This window comes from Pristiophorus japonicus, chromosome 14 (genome assembly GCF_044704955.1).
Source record: "Pristiophorus japonicus isolate sPriJap1 chromosome 14, sPriJap1.hap1, whole genome shotgun sequence".
Taxonomy (NCBI): Eukaryota; Metazoa; Chordata; class Chondrichthyes; family Pristiophoridae; genus Pristiophorus; species Pristiophorus japonicus.
This window is the reverse complement of record NC_091990.1, coordinates 67203630-67228085: the sequence shown is the minus strand read 5'-3', so window position 1 is coordinate 67228085 and position 24456 is coordinate 67203630. Positions and strand designations below refer to the sequence as shown.

The window sequence follows — 24456 nt, the reverse complement described above, 5'->3', positions numbered from 1 at the left end:
CCAAGGTTGCGAACAGTCTGGTTCAGCATCAGACAGAAGTTGGGGAGAGGGATGCTTTGGCCTTCCAAATATTCAATTGGAGAAAATTTCCACTTTGCTCTGTGATTTAGGTTACTGGTTTCAAATGATTGAGAATTCAATTTTAAATGCAAAAAAACCCCCAAATGATCAGGAGTAGACTATCCCTCTTGTACCAATGTGATTGGTCAAACAAGACTTTCCCTTTTGAAATCCATACTGAATATTCATTATTATATTTTTGGTTTCTAGATGTTCTTCTATTTTAGCCTTTAGTAGGGATTCCATTATTTTTCCTAGCGATGTTAAGCTGACTGGTCTATAATTCCCTGGACATGTTCTATCCCTTCTTCAATATAGGTATTACATTAGCTGTCTGCCAGACCTCTGACACTACACCTTTTTCTAACAAATTATTAAATGCGTGTAGTAATGCCTCTGCTATCTCTTCCCAGAATTATTTTAAAATGTGTGGATTTTATCCTGAGTTTGATTAGTTTAGTTTATTTAATATATCCCCTCTTTATTTTAAAAGCACTTCTCTTCCAATGTCATGTCCATCTCCCTGGTAAATACTGAAGCAAAATAATGATTTAATATTGCTGCCAGCTTTCTATCGTTACCTGAGGTACAGGTTGGACATCCAAAACCCGGAATGCTCCGAAATCTGGACTCCCCCGCCTTGGCGGCCCAACCTTGCCCCGACTCTCGGCAATCTGACCCCCCCCACCCCGAACCGGTTCTCGGTGGCCCAACCTCGCCGCCCCCGCCCCCCCAAGGCAAAGACGCCCCGAAATCCAGAACGGCCTCAGTCCCAAGGTTTCCGGATTTCAGACGTCACACTATTATCCTGTCTATTCCTTAATGGCCCTATTCCCATCTCAACATTCCTTCCTCTTTTTATTGATGTGCCTGTAAAATATTTTACTATTTTGTTTTATGATCCTTGGTAATTTAATTTTATAGTTCCTCTTTGCCTTCCCAATTGTTTTTTTGACCTCTCCTAATCTTTTCGTATTCTCCCGTATCGTGCACTCCCCTTCTGTCTATGTACTTAATGTATGCGTCTTTCCTTACCCTCAATTATTCCCTTATGGCTTTATTCATGCATGGAGTCTCAATATATTTTAAGTTGATAAGATTATATTGTTCCTGCACTCTGTTGGACATCGTCTTAAATGTTTCCCATTGCTGCTCTACATCGTTTTGTGCCAATAGTGTTGCCCATTTCATTTTCCCAAGCTCTATTCTCAGCCCCTCAAAATCTCCTGTTTCCAATCTATTACCCTGGTTTTTGTCATACTTATGTTCTTCTCAATCATCATGAAGTGTATAATCAATTAGCTTGACCAAGACGAAATGGCCACCAATAAAATTTTGCTGGTTATCTACAAAGGCATCAGGATTCAATCCAATTAAATCTTGGAGCCACCTATTTCACCGACCCAATACAGTTGTGAGGAGTTGATGCTCATTTAATTTCCCTGCCCAAAGTAGACAACTCTTCAATGAGAAATGCCCCTCTCTCAGGGACCAGTTTGGGTCAAACCAAAGAGCTTTTCTTCATCCACGCTCCTTGTTCAAAAGGACACCATGCAACAATCATATTTGATCCCTGGAGCCATTTATAGAATAGCAGCGTGTAAACATACATACCCAGCCAGACTTCTCAGCTCACCAAGGATGCAGACTTCAGCAGGGGTTTCTAACCTATGCCTGCAAAGGGAAAAAACTGGGTAAGGACTCAATTTGGGAGTAAGTACATAACAAGGTGGTAAAAGCAGTTTGAATACTTCCATGCAAACTAGATTTACATTATACAGAAGGGCAGCATGCAACTCAAGCTTTTATAAATTGAAACAAACTTCAGAATTAAAGTTTTGAAAATAGATACAGTAAAAATAAATTAGTCTTAAATAGGCAAAAACTAAAATACATTTTATTAGTGCTTGAGGACAAAACCAATTTTCTTTTAAAGCTTTACCCGGACTGATCTTTTTTTTGTGTGCTTTGTTTCAAGTTTTAATTTAAAGCATTCAGCGTTTAGCAAGAGTTGCATTACATTCATGTTATGATGGGCAAATTTAGACTCTTTAATCAAGACAGGGTTAAAACAGAACAAGTTTATCACTAGTTAACACTAATTAGAAATTTATTTGCCTATTTTCCTATTTTAATGTTTGGAAGTTTACATTTTTAACCATTTATAACTATAATAGTTACCAAGAAAGGCTGTATATACACATCAGTGCCTTAAAATTACAGATTTAGCATTACGGTTACCTTGTGCATTTTGCGAGGTGGTTAAGGTTTAGTCATCCATCCTGCGATATATTCCTTTAAAAAAATCAGCCATCATCTTTCATTTCATCATAAAGACATTGAGCCCTGTAAACTGACTGGGATTGCCGAGACTTAGTCACATTAACACTGAAAATTGCAAATACATTTTAAAACTCAGTATAGAAAGACATTAACGTTTTGTATTCATTAACCTTGTGTTTTTTTTTTTGGTTTTTGTTGTTAACTGTTACATCGGTTATTAGACTCCAAACACTGCAGTGCTCAGGACCCCTCTGGTTGGGCTCCGCGTGGGGTAGTGTCAGACGTACGATTTAACGGTGTTAGTCACAATATAGAATCTACAAGGAATATTTTGCCGTTTAACAATTTTATGGTGAAGCAGTGGTCTTACCTCTATCTTCTTTACGTTTGTTCACAACATGCTGGCATAAACAAGTCCATTATATTTATTTTAGCAATATGAAACCGTCTGTATTTGTTTATTTCACCGTTTCTGTACATATTAACCAAGATTTACTAAAATCCATGCAACAAGTTTAACAGGTTTTCTTTTAACTTTCAACTCATTCCAAGGACTTTAACCAAGCTATTTTTTTGGCAAAATGAAATCATTAGACACAGAGGTCTTTAAAGTTTATATAGTGAAAATGTTTATTGTACTGCAGAAAAAGAAGTTTTATATATTTCTAAGGAAAAGAGGGAATTCAGTTTAGTTCTATACAAAAGAATTGAACTTTATTGACAAACTGCTGCAAACGTGTTTGACAAATGTTTAGCTACCTATTTAGGCAAGCTCACACAAGGAGTGTAATGCATATTTATGTCCAGGCACAGATTTCAAGGACAACAGACAATCGTGGTTATAAATTTCCAACTACATACATGAACTCATTTTAGCTGCAGTGTCCCTTTTTACATTAGCAGACAGACCCTCTCGAGAATTGCCATAAACACAAAAGGAGGGGCAAAGAAAAATATGAAGCTAGGGAGCTGGGATGGGGGAGGGGGGGGGGGGGGGAAAGAGAGAATGAAATGAAGAAATAAACCCCTCTAACTTCTCCCAATTATTGTTGACCCTGGTGGGCCATAATTATTCTGGTAAAAGTCCAACTCTTAAAAAGCAGAAGTCGTCAACAGTATTTGAATATCAGGATCCCTGCTACCCAAGCATGTGAACCCCACAAAGTTTTTCTGCAAATGGCAGACGAGCCACAACTGATTACACTCTCCCTGTTACTGAGAACGCCCAAGCGGCCATCAAACATAACACTCAATTATGAGGGGAAAGTCAAGCTCCCAAAGCCCCATTGCTGTCTCATCACAAGAATCCTGAAGCAAACGTGTCGCTGCCTGAGATAGCAGTGGGAAAGGCCATACTCCTATAGGAGCAGGCATACTGCTTCTGGGGTCATGACAGGAAATAAAATATAATTCACCCCCACACATCAGCCGAAACAGTCACTGACCCTGCAGCTCCTGTAAGGACGTCAGAACCAAAAGGGTGTTGTCACGCACCCCATGGCAGGACTGACAAGTTATTGAAGCTGCTCAGCCAGTAATCTAAATGTAATAAAAGCAATCGTGAGAGATTGTGTGGGGTCCAGTGGCCGAGAGCAGCAAGCAAGGGCCGGGTGATCTGTGCGAACGAAACTGCCCGTCATGAACACTGCGATTTGGAGAAGTCCAAATCTACAAAGTACACATTTATATATTTTCCACTACCCATCCCAGAACAAAGGCATTCCATTGGGAGAACACGATCAGCCGGTCTTTGTACTGAACAAACCCACGCCAATGCACAAGGATTGCAGCCTGTGTTTTTTACAAGCCAGTAGCAAGATTTAAAAAAAATGAACCATTTGCAATGGTGGCAAATCTGCTTTTGACTATCAGAACTGAAACCATTGCCTGTGGGGACTCTTCTACTGAATTACCAACGTCAACCTCGAAGGGGTCTTTTAAAAAACAATCAAAATCAAATGTACACAACATCCCTTTATAAAAATCCTAAACATTTGCTCTCCTGGTTTTGAAGTACTTCACGTGACACCGAAAGATTGTCCTATCGGGCTAAAAACACTGGATTTATACTGGGCCCCAAACACTAAACGTGTAGGTAGTAGCAAAATGACCGGCAAAACATCGGTAATAAAAACAAGTCTGTAAGGAGGCCGAGGGTGAATGGAATGTGGTGAAGATTCGATTTGACAGGTTTGAAATGCAGCTCATGTAATCCAATGGGATTCTGCAACTTCAAAGATCATTTAAACATTGTCTGAACTGAATCATCAGAAATAAGTCATGGTAAACAAGTCTAAAAATACCTACACAGCAGAATGAAATTCAAGTGGCAAATAAAAGCCATCTTTACACGTACATGTAAATTGACAGATGCGTCAACAGTATAAAAACAAAAACAAAGCATTCTAATCATATGGATTTAGCTGGAACTTGCTGCCCTCTAATTTATTGAAACATATCATGCCAGAGTTGCACTACCATGGGTTTTAATTATCTAAACATGTACATAAACCAGTCTGCCCAATAAATGTCCAGAGTAGAAAACAAATGGACTATTACTTGTCTCACAGTTGATAACAAGATGGTGACCACAGAAGATTGAAGCAATTTTATAAGGACGCACACATGGTCAGAGGCCGGCCTTAGTATCTCCCATAGGGATGTTCTCTGTACATTCCCTTGAGTGGCCTTGCTGGTGGGGCCTTCATGCTTGCTCGCCCTGCATTCCAATCCTCTTGTCCTGTATAAAAGAAAAATAGATTACATTAAATGTAGGCCAGTACCCAAACACATTGTGCGAAAAGCAAGCTCTATAGGCTACACTGACAACAAGAACATCAATCTCAGGTGCCTTACAATTGCTGTACACCAACTTACAAGTTTAACACTACAGCTCACAAAAGAACATCTTTCCTGGGCCTCACTATGAGCAACTCAGTAACCCTGTAATCAGGTCCAAATTAGGGACCATTTCTCATACTAGATGCAATGAAACTGGTGCAGGTGTAGTTTGTGACCCACAGTACACCATGAGCAGTTTCACAGACTGATATACCTGTGCTTAAATACAACTAAAATCTAACGTAGTTTTAGATGATTTACCAACCCTTAAAAAGGAACCAAAATAAAATCAGTTGCAGCAGTTTGGATCTAGTGAAATCCACTGAAAGCAAGGATCTTACATCAGAATGGATGCACCCGTCAATTTTGTATTTGATCACAACTAACCCACTGCATTCAAAATGGCTGCCTAAAGTGTCAACAAACAGTTACTTTGCCTCCACACTGTCAAGTGTCAATGTGAAATGTAAGAAGGTGGCCAATCCCTACAATGAACCAATTACTGCATAGAAAAAAGGAAAAGTGTACAATAAACCACCAGCTTTCAATTAACTAGGAGACATATACCATTTTGGGTTAATGGGTGTTGGAATGAGATTATCCATTAGCCTAAAACAAGTGCTACAGCAACACGGTGAAGAAAAATGCCCCAGAAATCCTGCTGGACGTGCACACCAAACCACTCTGGGAAAGCTATTGAACTCACACATTGGAAGGGGGGTGAAAATCAAAAATCAACACTAATTTAATGAATCAGACTTCGTCAAAGCCAGTGTCCTGGGAATAGTAGATTACATAGGGAAATAAAAACAGAAAATGTTGAAAATCCAGACAGACTGCTAATCAGACAGCATCGATGGAGAGAAACTAAAGTTAACATTTCAGGTCGATGAAATGAAAGTTGGTTAGCAGACTATGAAAAGCTGATGCCAGTCAGGAACACAGCCACTCGAATCCAGCTCACTCCAATCAAACCTGCTGCTTTCTGGTCCTTTATGTTGCAGAAAGAATTAAGTATTTAAATGGATCAGTTGAAGTGTTGCAGTGTGCGAGACCAAGAGCTCACCTGTGTGTGGGTATAAATAGTGTGGAATTGTGGTGCCGCACTATTGCACATAATCTGTGCCCACAGCCAAAACCACAGTGCCCACGAGGGAAGGCAGGGAGAGTCAGCCACATGATCCCAGGCTGTCTACATCTCAGGTCTTCACAGGCCAGTGCCTTCGCTCAATTCAATTACTTAAAAAAGCCTCAAGGCAAATAAAACGACAATCCCAGTAAAAAAAATGATCAGAGTCCACCAGAAACAGACAATACGACTGCTGAGTAATATATTTAAGAACCCATGCCAAACATCGCATTTCCGGTTTGATGCCATCAAAACTAAAAAACCATTATAAATGTATTCACTGTATAAGCGGCATCTGTGTTTGTCGCATCAGGTCCAGGAAAGCTCAGCATTGCAACAATCTGCTGGAGCGGGAACCCACTTCAGGCTCAAGATTTAATTATAGTAAAAACTTGTTACAGTACAGCACCAGCAATTTCAGTTAATTAACTACACAGAACCCGCCACATTACACTTTACTGAAATCCATTTAACTGGAGTTAAATTTGGCAATTTATACTCTCACTACAGCCCTCCCCAGGAGAGATGGAATAAGTGAGGCTCCCATACATTGAGCAGCCCTTCTCACCCTGTGCTCACAAGTGGGCAGTGATTCGACATTTGGCTGCACTTCTACCACATCAGTTCGCTCACTTGCTATGCTGAACCAGTGAATTGAAGTGTGATACATTTCCAACCCAGCTAAAGATAGTCACAGCTAGGACTCGCATCTCCCAACATGCAACCACATTGATTAGCCTCAAGTAAATCACTCCAAAGCACATTCTGAAGTATAAGACTAATCTAAGTACAAGTGTAATTTGAACAATGACATCAGTGAATACCAGATCCCAATCACAGCTGTGAACACACCCCTTACGCTAATCATGTCAGCTGTCTCGTAATAACTAAAATAAAAGGAGAGCAGGAGAGGTGACAAAGGCCCACATGGGCAAGCACAACTGGGGAATTAGGGAGGAGCATGTGTGTGGGGAAAACTAGCATGTTCCCAAACAGCAAATGGAGCAGAGGGGTATTGCAAAGCCCACACAGCAAATGAAGCAGAGGAGTATTGCACCAAACCCACACAGCAAATGGAGTAGTGGGGTATCGTACAGAGTCCACACACAGCAAGAAAGCACCAAGGGATATTGAGCAGTGTGACAGTTTGCACATAACGCTGAAAGGTTGAAAGCAACACCTGCCTGGGTAGGTTGTGAGTGAAATGATAACTTGGCAAAGGATTCAATTTACTGCATTTTAGACAGCAGCTACATTTGGTACGACTTGTGATAAAACCGTTAATAAAACCGCACTGGATCGCATTCAAACTCTTCCAACAAAATAATAATTCACCCCAGTTGCCTGGCAATCATACAGCTGGTTTACAAAAGTGAGGCAGAAAAATCAATTATGGCTCACTTTCAAATGCATATCAATAATCCTGCTTTGGACTAGCTCCAAAGAGACAACACATTCACTCACCGTAATCCTCATAGGTTTCCTGCACTTCTCCGTGTCCATAGTCAAAATATTCAGCATCCCTGCAAAAAGAAAAGAAAAGTACAAAAAAAAACTCTTACCAGGGGAGCAGTGGTCTGAATCTTCAGAGTGCAGACAGATTTTTTTTTTTTTTTTACTGGTTTGGTTCCACGTTAAATTGGGTAATATACCTTTACAAAAAAATGCAAATCTAACCTCAATCACAATCTAAATCCCACCACTCCGTTCTTCAAATGCAACGACGAGGGTTATCTACATCTCCGATTTTATGCTAACTGCGCAGTGGGATCCATGTCAACTTGGACCACGTTTCCAGCAGAGTCAATACCTTAATCTTAGAATCCAGGTCACTGACTCAGAACAACGCAGCAACACCCAGGTCTCAATGCCTTTTAAAGCAATGTGTGAATATTTCAATGGGCAGACAATGGGACTAGAAAGATATTTGCCTACTGGAGTCAGTCTTTGGATAGTCTGCATCACTGCAACACAAACATGGTCCAGATTCCAGTTGGCAGGCTGTGAATTACATTTAAGTTGCGCGCATGTGCGGCTGTGCAATAATTTGCAGGGTCCCGCGCAGGCCGCTCACAGACTTTCCCATTAGAAATACCGCACACGTGCAGAAAAGATGCAGTCTGAGATTGAAGTACCAGTGACGAGTGTGCTCATGGGCTGAATCTGAATGTATAGATACCATACTTAGCTTCCACTGCACAGGTCATTATCTCTGCAAAAATCCTCAACTCCACTTACCCCTGGGATTGGTCATAATAGTTTTCATAACTGTCATAATTCTGTTCTGCATATCCATCATCATAGCCCTGCAATGATTTTTAAAAAGAAGTTCTGAGTTACTCCCATAGGCATTTCACAGCATTCATTACCGATTTAACGAGGCAATTTTTTAATTTTAATTTTTTAAAAAGAGAGCAGAATTTTCACTCCTCTTCCAGAATGAGAAATAATGTGTGCTAGAAATTCTAGATCAGAACAGGTTCTTCCATAATTAAATATCTGCAATGTTACTGTGCAGTTATTCAATATTACACAAGGGAAGAGACACCCAGGCACAACGATTTAAAAACTATCCAATACCCAAAGTTAAACTACATTTCCCATATTCATCACAATTTTATTGTACTCAGGACTAGCGACATCTGAAGCACCAGCTTGCGTATAAACTGACTTCTGCAATGGCGATTTATCAAATTGCTACATAAACCAAGGAGCATGGCAGATTTCCATTGCTGAATATTCCTTTAATACACCTGCCCTACATTTCTTGCCTTTATAAATACTTTTAAGTACTCTTTGCATAAATATGATCATGCTATAGAATAAACTTCAAATAGTTCTAAAGAATCAAAGCTCCTGCAGATACCCAGCGGTCAGTATAGGTATAAATATCTGGTTGGTGGATCAGGTTCGGACAAAAAGATGTGCTATGGCACAGTAGCACAAAGCATAGTACCAGTTACACTAGCCTGCTGGTTTTTATTTAAAATCTAACTTTACAGGCATGCCCAAACTCCTGGGATAAATCAGTCCTTTCTCTATGGAATTACACCTTTTGTTTTAAGCAATACTTAGGCTCTCAATCCAATGGCAACCCATCCATCGCTGGCATAGCATGACCACTGGGGAACAGGGTAAATACATAATCTAGTTACTAGGGGCACTTGAAACGAAAAGCATAACACAAGGGCTTTTAATAGCATTTAATGCAACGTCACAGACTGTATCTCAATCTACCCTTCGGGGTATTTTGACAGGACTAAACAGCCCCCAAAGCTTACGCTATACAAGAAATGTGTCCTAGCCACATACTAAACTACATTGTAGCATATATTGATGGGCTTACATATTCATCGTAGCTCTCCTGAGCAGGTGGAGCATGCAGTGGCTGCCTGTACGCTGCAGGTGTGCCCCGAGCGCGAGGTGCTGGGGCACCCCTTTGTGCTGGCGCAGCACCACGTCCACTTGTCACTTCCCTGCGTCCTCCAGGTGTTCCCCTCACAGCTGCTCCACGTGTCATCGCACCTCGGGGCCCGTACTGCGAGGAAGGTGGTGGTGGTGCCGCACCACGGCCCCTGGAAATCAACATTACACTGAAACAGTTGTCAGGTTATTGGCAACGTGCAAGGCAAATCTCTCTTTATCACAAGTCCAGATAAACAGAGCAGACGCTTCTAAGCTTTATCAGCAAAAACGAAGAGAACAGCTGTTCGGACTTATAACAAATCCTTTAAAATGCTGTCGTCTGCAAGTTAATGACATCTACTTTACCAGGTAGAGGTTAAAATGGTGCAGCTAGTGCACCCTCTCTAAAGTAACAGTTCTCCGCACAAAGCATTTTCCCGAACAGTACACTTAGTATCTGATACAATTAGTGTTAGTGACTCATGGCTTATGCTGCTATCAAGCCTGTAGAAACAGACAAATCAGGCGATGAAGCCTTCAACTGTTCAGAAGTACTCTTGTGGTAGAACATATATCCCACAATAGGTACTGATGGAAGACTCGGCAAGTAAACTGACTGTCACTCATGAGGACACAAGAAATAGGAGCAGGCGTCAGCCATTTGAACCCTCGAGCGTGCTCCGCTATTCAATAAGATCATGGCTGATCTGATCATGGACTCGGTTCCATTTCCCTGCCCGCTCCCCATAATCCTTTATTCCCTTATCGCTCAAAAATCTGTCTATCTCCGCCTTAAATATATTCAATGACCCAGCCTCCACAGCTCTCTGGGGCAGTGAATTCCAGATTTACAACCCTCCCTTAATAATGGACTCCAGCATTTTCCCAATGTCAGATGCTAGGGTAACTGATCTAGTTTCCTGCTTTCTGTCTGCCTCCTTTTTTTTTAAAAAAAACAGGGGCGTTACATTTGCTGTTTTCCAATCCGATGGGATCTCCTCAGAATCCAGGGAATTTTGGTAGATTACAACCAATGTATTCACTACCTCTGCAGCCACTTCTTTAAGGACCCTAGGATGCAAGCCATCAGGTCCAGGGGACTTGGCTGCTTTTAATCCTATTATTTTACCGAGTACTACTACTTGAGATAGTGATTGTATCCTCCCTCCCTATAGCCACTTGATTATCCACTATTGGGATGTTTTACTGTCTTCTACTGTGAATACCGATACAAAATATTTGTTCAACGTCTCTGCCATTTCCCTGTTTCTCATTATTAATTCCTCAATGTCATCCTCTAGGGGACCAACATTTACCTTAGCCACTCTTCCTTTTTATTTACCTGTAGAAACTCTTACTATCTGTTTTTATATTTTGTGCTAGTTTACTTTCAAAATCAATCTTCCCCCTCTATTATTTTTTTTAGTCGTTGTTTGCTGGCTTTTAAAAGTTTCCCAATCCTCTGGCATCCCACTAGTCTTGGCCACATTGTATGCTCCTATTTTCAATTTGATACCATCCCTTATTTCCTTAGTTAACCACGGATGGTTATCCCTTCTCTTAGTCTTTTTCTTCTCATTGGGATATATTTTTGTTATGAAGTATCTCCTTAAATGTCTGCCACTGCTCATCAACTGTCCCACACTTGAATCTATTTTCCCAGTCCACTTTAGCCAACTCTGCCCTCATACATAAGAACATAAGAATTAGGAACAGGAGTAGGCCATCTAGCCCCTCGAGCCTGCTCCGCCATTCAACAAGATCATGGCTGATCTGGCCGTGGACTCAGCTCCACTTACCCACCCGCTCCCCATAAACCTTAATTCCCTTATTGGTTAAAAATCTATCTATCTGTGATTTGAATATATTTAATGAGCTAGCCTGAACTGCTTCCTTGGGCAGAGAATTCCACAGATTCACAATCCTCTGGGAGAAGAAATTCCCTCTCAACTCGGTTTTAAATTAGCTCCCCCGTATTTTGAGGCTGTGTCCCCTAGTTCTAGTCTCCCCGACCAGTGGAAACAACCTCTCTACCTCTATCTTGTCTATCCCTTTCATTATTTTAAATGTTTCTATAAGATCACCCTTCATCCTTCTGAACCCCAACGAGTAAAGACCCAGTCTACTCAATCTATCATCATAAGGTAACCCCCTCATCTGCGGAAGCAGCCTAGTGAATTGTCTCTGTACCCCCTCCAAAGCTAGTATATCCTTCCTTAAGTAAGGTGACCAAAACTGCATGCAGTACTCCAGGTGCGGCCTCACCAATACCCTGTACAGTTGCAGCAGGACCTCCCTGCTTTTGTACTCCATCCCTCTCGCAATGAAGACCAACATTCCATTCGCCTTCCTGATTACCTGCTGCACCTGCAAACTAACCTTTTGGGATTCATGCACAAGGATGCAGGTGAACTCCAAAAAGAGTTTCATGCACAAGGACCCCCAGGTCCCTCTGCACCGCAGCATGTTGTAATTTCTCCCCATTCAAATAATATTCCCTTTTACTGTCTTTTTCCCCCCAAGGTGAATGATCTCACATTTTCCAACATTGTATTCCATCTGCTAAACCTTAGCCCATTCGCTTAACCTATCTAAATCTCTTTGCAGCCTCTCTGTGTCTTCTACACAACCCGCTTTCCCACTAATCTTTGTGTCACCTGCAAATTTTGTTACACTACACTCTGTCCCCTCTTCTAGGTCATCTATGTATATTGTAAAGTTGTGGTCCCAGCACCGATCCCTGTGGCACACCACTAACCACCGATTTCCAACCCGAAAAGGACCCATTTATCCCGACTCTCTGCTTTCTGTTCGCCAGCCAATTCTCTATCCATGCTAATACATTTCCTCTGACTCCGCGTACCTTTTATCTTCTGCAGTAACCTTTTGTGTGGCACCTTATCGAATGCCTTTTGGAAATCTAAATACACCACATCCATCGGTACACCTCTATCCACCATGCTCGTTATATCCTCAAAGAATTCCAGTAAATTAATTACACATGATTTCCCCTTCATGAATCCATGGTGTGTCTGCTTGATTGCACTATTCCTATCTAGATGTCCCACTATTTCTTCCTTAATGATAGCTTCAAGCATTTTCCCCACTACAATACCTTTGTAGTCTCCTTTATTTAAGCTTAGGACACTGGTTTGAGATCCAACTTTCTCACCCTCCAACTGAATTTGAAATCTAACCATGCAATGGTCACTCATTCCTAGAGGAACCATTACTAGATCATCGTTTATTAATGCCGTCTCATTATAGTACCAGATCCAAGATAGCCTGCTCCCTGGTTGGTTCTGCAACGTACTGTTCAAGGAAACTATCCCGGATTCACTATGAACTCTTTCTCAAGGCTACCCTGGCCAATTTGCTTTGTCCAATCAATATGAAGGTTAAAATCTCCCATGATTATTGCTGTTCCTTTTTTACAAGCCTCCATTATTTCCTGATTTATACTCCGTCCAACAGTGTAGCTACTTTTAGGGGGCCTATAGACCACACCCACCAGTGTCTTTTTATTCCTTATCTCCACCCTTATTATTCCTTATCTCCACCCAAACTGATTCAACATAAGAACACAAGAAAGAGGAACAGGAGTAGGCCATATGGCCCCTCGAACCTACTCCACCATTCAATAAGATCATGGCTGATCTGATCATGGACTCAGCTCCACTTCCCTGCCCGTTCCCCATTACCCCTTATCGTTTAAGAAACTGTCTATTTCTGTCTTAAATTTATTCAATGTCCCAGCTTCCACAGTTCCCAGAGGCAGCAAATTCCACATATTTACAACCCTCATTGAACATCTTGATCTTCTGAGCCAGTATTGTTTCTCACTAACGCACTGATCTCATCCTTTATTAACAGTGCTACCCCAACTCCTTTTCCTTTCTGTCTGTGTCCTTCCAAATTGTCAAGTACCCCTGAATATTTATAGCTCCCAGTCCAGGTCCCCTTGCAACCATTTCTCTGTAATGGCTAACAGATCATACCCATTTGTAACTATTTGTGCCGTCATCTCATCTATTTTGTTACAAATGCTGCATGCATTCAGATAACAAGCTTTGAAATTTGTTATTTTGACCCTTTTTTCCTGCTTTGACCCCATTTTCTGATTCCCTTTTATGTTTATACATTCCGTCCCTTCAGGTCAAGCTCCAGTTTTCATTTCCCCCAGTGCTACCCTGCTCTATTGTCTTCTCCTTATTCCTTGGCTTTTTAAAATTACGTTCACCTGTACCCCCCCACCCAACTAATTAGTTTAAAGCTCTCTACAGCCCCAGTTATTCGATTCGCCAGGACCCTAGTCCCAGCATGGTCTAAGTGGAGTCCGTCCCGATGGAATAGCTCCCTCTTACCCCAGTACTGGTGCCAGTGTCCCACGAACCAAAACCCATTTCTCCCACACCTGTCTTTGAGCCACATGTTTACCTCTCTGATCTTATTTACCCTAAAGCTCGTGGCTCAGGTAGTAATCCAGAGATTATTACCTTTGTGGTTCTGCTTTTTAATTTGGCCCCTAGCTGCTCATACTCCCTCAGCAGAACCTCTTTCTTTGTCCTACCTATGTCGTTGGTACCTACGTGGACCATGACAACTGGATCTTCCCCCTCCCAAGTTCCTCTCCAGCACCAGGTAGGCAACACAGCCTTCGAGAATCATGCTCTCGGCTGCAGAAAACAGTATCTATCCCCCTAATGATACTGTCCGCTACCACTACAATGTTTCTTTTTGCTCCCCCCACTTGAATGTCCCCCTGTACCACGGTGCTGTGGTCAGTTTGCTCATCCTCCCTGCAGTCCCTGCTCTCGTCCACACAGAGTAAGAAGCATTTCTGAGAGGATGCAGTGAGTTTCCAGAAGGTGGGAATGCAGTGACTGAAGTGCTTAATGCAAACAAACCAAAATGATACCAAATTTGATCCCCACTCTTTTAGCTGATCTGAACTGGGCCAGCACTCAAGCTGGTACAATAGACCTCAGCATACCTACATTAAGAAATATGGGGGGGGGGGGGGGGGGGGGAACATGTATTGCAGATCCCCAGCCACAACCCTTCTTTCAGCTCAATCACTTAGGAACTTTTACCTTGCAAGTGGCACAGGTGGAGCTCCGCGGCCACGTACACCCCTGCCACGGGACGCCTCTTGTCCGCCATTCAAGTACGCAAGCTCAGTGAGCTGCTCCTGCCTTATTTCATCATTGTAGTCCTGTAAATACGAGTAAAGAAATGTTTATAAATCTACGACAGCCAATTAACAGGGTTACAACAACCCTTCAATACCACAGCCTGCAAGGCAGACTACTTGATCCTGTGCCAGTTCCTTCCGCATCATACAGTTCTCACAAAACCAAACTAGTGCAGTGCTGCATCACTTGCTCTCTTGCCTACAGGCTGGATTTGATGGACAGTTTACCCTCCCCCTATAGACAAGCTCCAATGACATCTCAGGCACATTCTGCAGCTTTACAGTTAACGACTTTAGTTTAAAGGTCCTTGGTAGTATCAGTTCACAATTTCCTTTCCCTGCAAGAGTCAGAATACTCACAAAACTGGCATAATCCTCAACAACTTCCTGAATGCAATACTTCCATTTCAAAACTTAAAACTCCAACAGAGAAACCAAATTTCCATCACCTTCAGAGTGCTGGGAGGCCAAACATCGCATTCAGACAGATGGTTCATAGCAAGAATCAACTGTAGAAACTTTGAAGAGTGTATGTCATAACATGATCAATGAGCTGATGGTGTGTGTCCAATTAGGCTGGCAAGTCTGTAGTAGTGAAACCTATAACTGTAAAGCCACGCTGCAACTCTGCTATAGGATTATAGTCCTACTCAACCCAAACTTCATGCAAGGGCATTAGCGTTTCAGAAGGGCATCAGTGTAAGGGACACTATGGGCTTACAATCTTTATTCCAAGTTATTTGACGGAAAATGAGTAAAATTAACAAAATATTGAATTGCCTTTGTTGCCATTCCGGCTTCAGCAGCTACTTCAGAAAAATAAATTCTCACTTCAGCTGGCAAAATACTTAAATTGCACCAGCATTAACTGAATGCAATTACGCCACAGTATTTAGCTTCATCCATCCCAACACAAGAGCACATGCAGTGTACATCGGAATTAGCAAGCACCTTACCAATAATCCCACAACAAAGCAACTGGACAGGGGGCAGTAGGTAAAGACTATTTATTTAAAATTAAGAATAATCAGTGAAGAGCTAATGCGCATAATATACACCACCACAGTAAATAGGATAGGAAAGACAACAAGACCAATCATAGAATCTTACAGCAGAGGGAGACCATTCGGCCCACTGTGCCTGTGCCAACTTTTTAAATGGGCGATCCAATTTAGTCCCACACTCCAATCAAGAACAGTCAGAAGGAAAAGCCTGATCAAAGAGGTGGGTCTTCAGGGATGGAAGAAGTGATTATGATACCAAGCTAAAGTTTAAACGCGTGTGATTGCAAGATGAAAGGAAACTAATGGAGGCAGCTTTACACAGCTTTGAAGGGGATTAGAGCAGGAGAAGGCATGCCGAGTCTTGAATTCAGGTGGTATGTAACGATTTGTTTACAACCCCCCCAGTCTTTCTTTCTCACTGTATCTTACACAGCTATTCCATTATTCATTGTATGCATATTTTATCGCTCCCTCGAGTATGGCAGCCCAACAAATAATGGGCTTTCCTATAAAAGCAGTAAATTGATCGCCATCCTTTCCCTTCCTGTGGATGGAGTTTCAGGGATGTACATTAGAGCAGTCACTTCAGAATAGAGAGGAATGCTTTTTCACCAGACATCGTTTCTCTGAACATAATTAACCCCAACGAGCTGACAACATGCATACACTGCACTAGTGGAATAAATGGGACACCCTGCTCAGACTGATGACACATTCTGGGAACAAGTAAACAAAGGAGAGAGAAAATACATACCAGCTCCACCTTTCTGGATTGCAAAGGATAAAAGCAACGCAACTGCAAGAACCACAGGCCACCCCACACAATCTTGTGAACGGATTAACAAGCTTTTCAATTAAATTTTCAACCACCCATTTACACAACCTTGATCTAAATAAAGCAGTATTGCCTAGACTGATGGTATAAAATGCTCTTCCCTGCTGCAATGGGACATGCAGGAGACAAGATTGGGCACTCAACAAGGTTCCCACCACAGCGGGAACTGGCTCACATCCCAGTACTATCCATAATTGTGCACCAAACAGCATTGCCAGGGATAGCTGATGTAGGAAGTTGCAGTGTCTCAGTAGGCCCTCTTCTTGGCTTAATAAAGTAGTCAAGGCAGAACTTTGCTCTGGCTTTAAACATGATGTCCTAGAGCTGGGAGCCCCACACGGTGTGCAAAATGGAGAAGTGCTCCATTTCATACGATTAGAAACATAGAAATTAGGTGCAGGAGTAGGCCATTCAGCCCTTCGAGCCTGCACCACCATTCAATAAGATCATGGCTGATCATTCAACCTCAGTACCCCTTTCCCACGTTCTCTCCATACCCCTTATCCTTTGCAATCCAGAAAGGTGGAGCTGGTATTTTCTCTCACCTTTAAAGTACAATGTAAAAGAATAAAACCAGTAAAAATGCTAGGATGTAAAACTGGCTCAAAAGTAGGTTTTCCCACAGAAGCATTCCAACCAACAGGAATTATGATAAAACCCAATTTGCAATGAAGCCAAATTAAGCTGACCTGTGACAATCACAGGTCTCACTTCTGTGCATATTGATCCCGGCGGAGCAAGATAGATATTTGCAAAATTGAATTACTGTGTGTGAGGATCGAGTTAATGAGAACGTATAACAAGGTGTGAAGAGTTATTAAATGTGTATTTAACAGATAATGTAATTGAGTGAGGAAATAAAACAGTCCCACTGGCTCAGCTTTTTTGTGATGAGCATTAATCCCACTAGTACAAGTTTGACTCTCAGCTAATCCAAGCCATGCTGTATATGAAAATCAAGCTCAAAAAGATGCAGTTGAGAAGTGCACCACACTCTGCATTTAGTTGATTGATTACAGATGAAGACTACAATCAGCTGAAAGGCAAGACTAACTCATTTTAATCACTTCATTTTAGGATGGTCAGTGTAATGGGGAAAGGGAGAGACAAGTGAAACTCACACTTGGAAATATTGCCGCAGCCTGAATCGCACTAACAAGACAAGAAATGGGACTCACAGGAATAAGGAATTTTTTAAGCTCCTCCATAGCGTGGTACATCCGCGAATAGGCTTCGGTTGGGGGTGCGAAGACTTCAACAAGAACATGCAAATCACTATTCAAGTGCGCGTACTTAGCTTCTCCTCCCTTACGGAGCTCGTCTTCCTAATGAGACGGAAAGAAAAACCAGTTAGCAATTTATCAGAAATTAACACAACAGATACCGAGTACCACGCAATGCCAAGCACTGGCATCGATCAGCTGGCAAAGTCCTATGATTTGTTGATGTTCTTGCTAATGGTACATTAGACCATTTGATACGTGCAAAGATTTTGCTCCTCTAAAGTAGCCAAATTCAGTATCTCAAAAGTAATTACAGCTTGTGCATGCAATTCACTCCTGGAAGGAATCACAACCAAGTTCAACCCTGTCCTCATCTCAACTGGACACATGCATTTTGCAAGAAGCTGTCACTGGATAATAATCAGTAATTGGACCCTGGCTAATTTCCCCCCTCCTTTCCTCACCTATACAAAAGCCAATTGTCATGTCCCAGCCAGTAACTCAACTGAGATCATAACTCAGTCAAGTGGCGATCAAACCAGATGTCCTCTATCTCTGTGAATGGCCATGAATCAGATACAGGCAGCGAGACATAAATCTCACCAATTCTCATGCCTATATTCCAACATCAACTCACTCAGCTCACACGAGCAAACTTACAAATCCACTAAAGATCTGACCAGTTTGTGCAAAACGGTATTAGCGGTTAGGATTATAGGAATGGTTTCACCCAACTACACGGAGCGAAATTCAGAAGCCTGTACAAAATGGCCTGTAATCAGTCCCCTCCCAGCACAGTATTCTTACCTTAGCCTTGTCTCTCATCGAGCCTTTGCCAAGGATGGACATTTTTGTGCCGGTTTCTTCCTGCAGCCTCTTTAATGAATTTCCTCTTGGTCCAAGCAGCTTCCCTACAAAGTTGAACTGCAAAAAGCATTAAAGGTTACATAAGATTAACAGCACCAAACAGGCTATCCAGCCCAAGCAGACATTTATGCTCCACATGGGCCTCCTGTCTTTCCTCATCTAACTATCAGTATAACCCTATATTCCCTTCTCCTTCATGCTTATCTAGCTTCCCCTTAAATGCAGCTATAATATTCGCTTCAACCGCTCCCTGTAGTTCCACATTCTCACCACTCTTTGGATAAAGAAGTTTCTTCTGAATTCCCTATTGGATTGCTTGGTGACTATCTTACATTGATGACCTCTAGTTATGCTCTTTCCCACAAGTGGAAACATTCTCTCTCTCTGTATCCACTCATTAAAAACCTTTCATAATTTTAAAGACCTCTATTAGGTCACCACTCAACCTTCTTTCAAGCGGCGAGACCCCCAGCCTGTACATCCTTTCTAGATAGGTATAACCTTGCATTTCAGGTATCATGCTTGTAAACCTGCCTCTTCTAGTGCCTCTACATCCTTTCTATAATATGGCAACCAGAATTATATGCAGTACTCCAGATGTGGTCTAACCAAGGTTTGATACAAGTTTAGTGTAACTTCCCTACTTTTCAATCCTTCCCCCCTAGAAATAAACCCCGGTGCTTGGTTTGCTTTTTATGGCCTTATTAACCTGTGTCGCTACTTTTAACAATTTGTGTATTTGTACTCCGAGATCTGTGTTCAGCTACCCCACCCAGACTCGCACCCTCCAAGTAATAAGTGACCTCCCTATCAAAATGTAATACCTCACATTTATCTGCTGAAATTTATTTGCCCAATATATTCCATTCTGCAAGTTCATTAATGCCCTCCTGTAATTTGTTGCAGTCCCCCTCAGTATTGACTAAACCCCCCCCCCAATTTGGTGTCATCCACAAATTTAGAAATTGTATTTTTGATTCAAAAGTCTAAATCATTAATATAAATTGTGAACAGTGGTCCCAGCACTGATCCTTGTGGAACAACACTACCCACCTTCTGCCACTGTGAATAGCTGCCCTTTACCCCTACTCTCTGCTTTCTGACTTGAAGCCAGCTAGCTATTCAATCTGCTACTTGTTCCGACTCCACATTCTCTGACATTATTCATTAGTCTATTATGTGGTACCTTATCAAATGTCTTTTGAATATCTAGATAAATTACATGTACTGCATTACCCTCGTCTACTCTGATACCGCTTCAAAAATCTCAATGCGGTTGGTCAAGCAAGACTATCCCATTTGAAATCCATGCTGACTATTCATTATATTTTTGGTTTCTAGGTGTTCTTCTATTTTCTCCTTTACTAGGGATTCCATTATTTTTCCTACCACCAATGTTACGCTGATTGGACATGTTCTATCTCCTTTCTTAAGTATAGTTATTAGATTGGCTGTCAGTCCTCTGGCACTATACCTTTTTAAACTATTAAATATGTGTAGTAATGCCTCTATCGCTTCCCTAGATTCTTTTAAAATGCCCGGATGTAATCCATCCGGACCAGCATTTTTTTTTCCTCTTCCGAGTTTGATTATTTTAGTTAACGTATCTCCTCTTTTTACTTTAAATGCAACAGTGACTACACTTCAAAGTATTTCTTTGCTTGTAATGTGCTTTGGGACGCTCCGAGATGGTGAAAGGCACCATACAAATCGAAAGTTTTCTTTAATACCACCCGCCTCACAAAGTAGTAATGAAAGCAGAGCTTTCTGTGCCATCATTCCCCCCCTGCCCCCTAACAACATTTGGCATTGAGAGTGGGGGAAAAGAGGAAAGAAAGATTCCCCAAGCTTCATCCCAATTGCAACAAGTCCTCTAAAATGCAGATGAAACATAAGCAAAGATAGGTCCCTGCAGTCTCTTCGCATTTGCAGCAGCCTAATATTAAGGCCAAGCTTCAGATTTATTTAATTTACACGGCATCCCTTTGAGGCACTGCCAAAGGTAAAGTGCATATGCTATGTAATTGTACCATGACACTAGTGACCTATGATGCATGAAATGGATGCAGAATGGGGGTTCCAAGAATCATGGCATGTCGTCATGACAGGGGCAGACCTATACATATACACTGTGCTGCCACTGATGCAGCACTTTACAGAGAGACGACACCCCATCTCCCCCCCCCCCCCCCCCCAACTGCAGGACACCCAGGTTAACAAATATAAAAGGCAGCTAATGAGAAGGTTTAGCAATCTCCATCTCCTTCCGCCGCCCCCGAATGGCAGCCTGCCCACTCTCTAATTCATGTGCTGTCACTCAGATCAGGCAGAACAGACGGTGGCACGGAAGCTCAAATCTGTCCCCACAGCCACAATACTAGAATGTTATGGAACAGCACTGTTTGTGTGGGGCTGAAACAATCGCATACGCTGCAGAAGTCTTACCTTGGGGAATTGTGCGATTGGTATCAGACAGCGCTCAGAAAGCTTGATGTTTTTTTGTGTCAGAACATCAAGGAATCTCTTTTCATCCTCTTTCTTCTCTCCTTTCTGAATCTTTTCAATTTCTGGAAATTAAAAATGCAAAATAATTAGAGAAACTCCTCTAACAAGCACGTGGTACAGTGGTCTCAATACAGGGCGCAAAATGCACCCTTTAGTGCAGTACTGATGAGCTTGCTGAATTCATGCGTTTAATAAACTTGAATTTAAAAATACTAACAATCTACCACATGGAACACTCAAAAGTTCTGTGTTTATGCACTTTCCAAGTCTCAATATTGATAATTTCCAAATGCCTGTCAAAAATACAATAACTGGTGCTGCCGACCACAGGTGTCATGTTAATAAATTCCACCACGCTGCTGAAATAAAACTTTTAAACATTCATTTTCTAGATTCTTTCAAAGTCATGGAAAAAGGGAAAACCCCAAATGCAGAGGATGGGGTGGGATACACAATTCTAAACCTGCTGTATCTGTGACTTGCCTTTTATCACAGGGCTCCTCACTGCCCCTTTTCTCCAGTTAGTAATCATTACTTCACCAATTTGTCATGGCTTTGCAGGGAAGCATTCACTACACAAGGAGACAGGGCAGAACATTTAAATAAGTAGCAATCTAGTGTAGCAACTGACTTAGTAGGACAGGTAGCAGCACAAAAATAACCCATTCCCCAGGGAATGGCAACAGAAAAACATTTCACACATGACTCAGTGCAGAGCTCACCACAGAAAATAACCAGGCCTTATAGAGTTCTTTCCCCCCCCCTCCCCCCCGGGCAAGATATTTTGCCATTAACCTCTGTCCAATTCATTTACAGTAAAATCCCTGTTCTTATGATCACGTCATATTTGGAGATGTAATCACAGATGCCGGAAGTTTAACATATAGTTAGCTTTGGGCCAACTCTTACGCACATGAACCAGAAGACTTCCTGCCCACGACAAGATGGACACCAGAGCACCCACAAGATCAATCCCTGGGCTCAGCATTAAAATGGGTTACGATTACTAAATGTACTGGATGATTACAACTAGCCTTTCAGTAAGTGAATTCCCCTCTATTGCAGGTCTGCAATACATAGCATGAACTTATCACTCCACTAAGGATGCACATGATGTTACAAATGAATGACACCCGTACAAGCCCTGAGACAACAGGTTTTATATAGCATTAAATCTTTACCTCACCATTGTGTAAAAAGATATTCCTTCTTCTCTGACAACAGAAACATTCTTCCAGGGATCTGTTTTTACATACTCAATGCTACAGCTTTGATCATTTATCTGCTTTAAACTTTCACGGCACATACTTGCAGTGAAGCTCAGGAAAATGCCACCCATCATTTTTAAAACTGCAAATGTTTATTCATGTTATGATTGTATATCGTTCATTCCTACTGCATTTATTAGCTGCCAATACACTGGTTCAGATACAAGAGCAAGCACAGCCCAGTTCACATTCCAGTTTTCCAAGCACGTCCAACAGAATCAGATATTAAGTTATATGATTTCAATCTCAGTTTCTTGTCCATATCTGCTGCACACAATGTACCTGTCAACTCACTGACTTGCCGCCAAATTAATGCTCCCCAAAGCAGTAATCAACTAAGGGCAGAATAACCCAATCCTGTCTAATGTAGAGTTTGTAATGCAGATCTTCCCTTCCGTGCAACGATTCTGTACTCATTTCACCCCAAATCAAAGTTACCAGCCGCCAGCTACAACTACATCATTCCCATCAGCCAATAAACAAAACCTGAGCTGAACAATGCTATTCAAGCACTGCCATAGGAACTTCACATATCCAAGATTTGTTTTTAAATGTTGGCCATTCATACTCCAGAGACATGAAGCAGACTTCGGCTGTGCATTGATATAAACCATTAAGATAACCTGTGTTGTGAAATCGGCTCAATCGAATGTAGGTACACACTTTAACCATTGCACGGACTCCAGTAAAACTGAAAGCAGCACAGATTTCCATTGTAGCATGAACTATTGTCTGACAATTTAATTAGGCAACTCCAAAGATATAGATAGAATACACAATAACTAACCACAGGTTAAGAAACATTGGCACTTATATTTGTAGTCAATATCAGACAAGAACACAGTTCCAAGAGCCACGTGATTAAGAATGCAGGATCAGAGTGTCACCTCCTGCTGCAATCTTTCCTACACACAGAATGATAAACAAGTTGTGCACTGCAGTCACGTAATGAGACTGATCAGATCCACTGATAGCTTGGCAAGCATTGGCAGTGGCAGTAAAACTTGTGACAAGCATTTTCTCCTTACTGATGTTTAGACAAGGCCTTTGCAACAATAAGCTCACACATTAAGTAAGTATAAACACAATATAAAAGACAAGGCTTGAACTGACCGGGGACACAGAAAATGCACCTTAAAGGGACCTGTTAAATTATGTACATCTACCCTTTAGCATCAGACCACCACTGTGTACATGATACAATACTCCTCTCCATATAAAGCAGCATATCTTCCAACTCACCAGCACCACAGGAGACTCGTTTGGATTCTCTCAATTTCACACTTTCACGTTCTTGTAATTACACCCATTACAGAAAGCCTATCTTTCACAGCAAAGCCTCAAGACAGCTGGGCAGTCAGGAGGAAGAGACAAGAAATCTCAAGAACCATTTTCAATAACCTCGTTATTAAGCAATTCCCTTCAACACCTCCCACAGCTTGGAAATGTGCAGATGAAAGTCTGATTTCATGTCTACCAACATTCAATAAAAACTTGTCAACTAGCCTTTAAAAGCAGCACTCCAGTACTGCGCAGACTGCACCACTTCAGCACAGGCAGTGTGTCAATAAATATGGAAAGGTGAAACCCTGCTTAAAACGGGTTCAGAAATCATTGATTTTATTGGAAAATCTCAATTTAAATACAGCTCTTACAAACTGCTGCAGGATGGGTGACAGTGCAACAAAAACAAACAGCAATTTAAGCAAACCAATCTGCAAAGGCACATTAGCCAACCCACAAAGTCAATTATAGTGCTGTTGATATAATTCATACATTATGCATAAAAAGCAAGAGGCTGTGACAGTGAACCCGATCACAGTGCAACTTCAATCAAATTCT

General features: G+C 41.7%; 1 protein-coding gene across 4 annotated transcripts in view; it reads right to left on the bottom strand.

Moving 5' to 3' along the window:
- Positions 1 to 24456, bottom strand: part of LOC139279937 (KH domain-containing, RNA-binding, signal transduction-associated protein 1-like) — a 77059-nt gene that overhangs the window by 50486 nt on the left and 2117 nt on the right. For 2 of the 4 annotated variants that reach the window (XR_011596556.1, XR_011596557.1), the window contains exons 2-10: positions 21287 to 21408; positions 18782 to 18898; positions 17930 to 18076; positions 14812 to 14933; positions 9660 to 9906; positions 8552 to 8619; positions 7778 to 7836; positions 4903 to 5083; positions 1675 to 1734 (exon numbers count right to left, since the gene is read on the bottom strand). Coding sequence is in view for 2 of the 4 variants with exons in the window: in XM_070899278.1 (XP_070755379.1) it covers positions 4986 to 5083; positions 7778 to 7836; positions 8552 to 8619; positions 9660 to 9906; positions 14812 to 14933; positions 17930 to 18076; positions 18782 to 18898; positions 21287 to 21408 (980 nt within the window). In the remaining 2 variants the exon portion in view is untranslated. Of the gene's footprint in view, positions 1 to 1674; positions 1735 to 2955; positions 5084 to 7777; positions 7837 to 8551; positions 8620 to 9659; positions 9907 to 14811; positions 14934 to 17929; positions 18077 to 18781; positions 18899 to 21286; positions 21409 to 24456 lie in introns of those variants that run through there. The other 2 variants (XM_070899278.1, XM_070899279.1) reach the window with 2 other exon arrangements.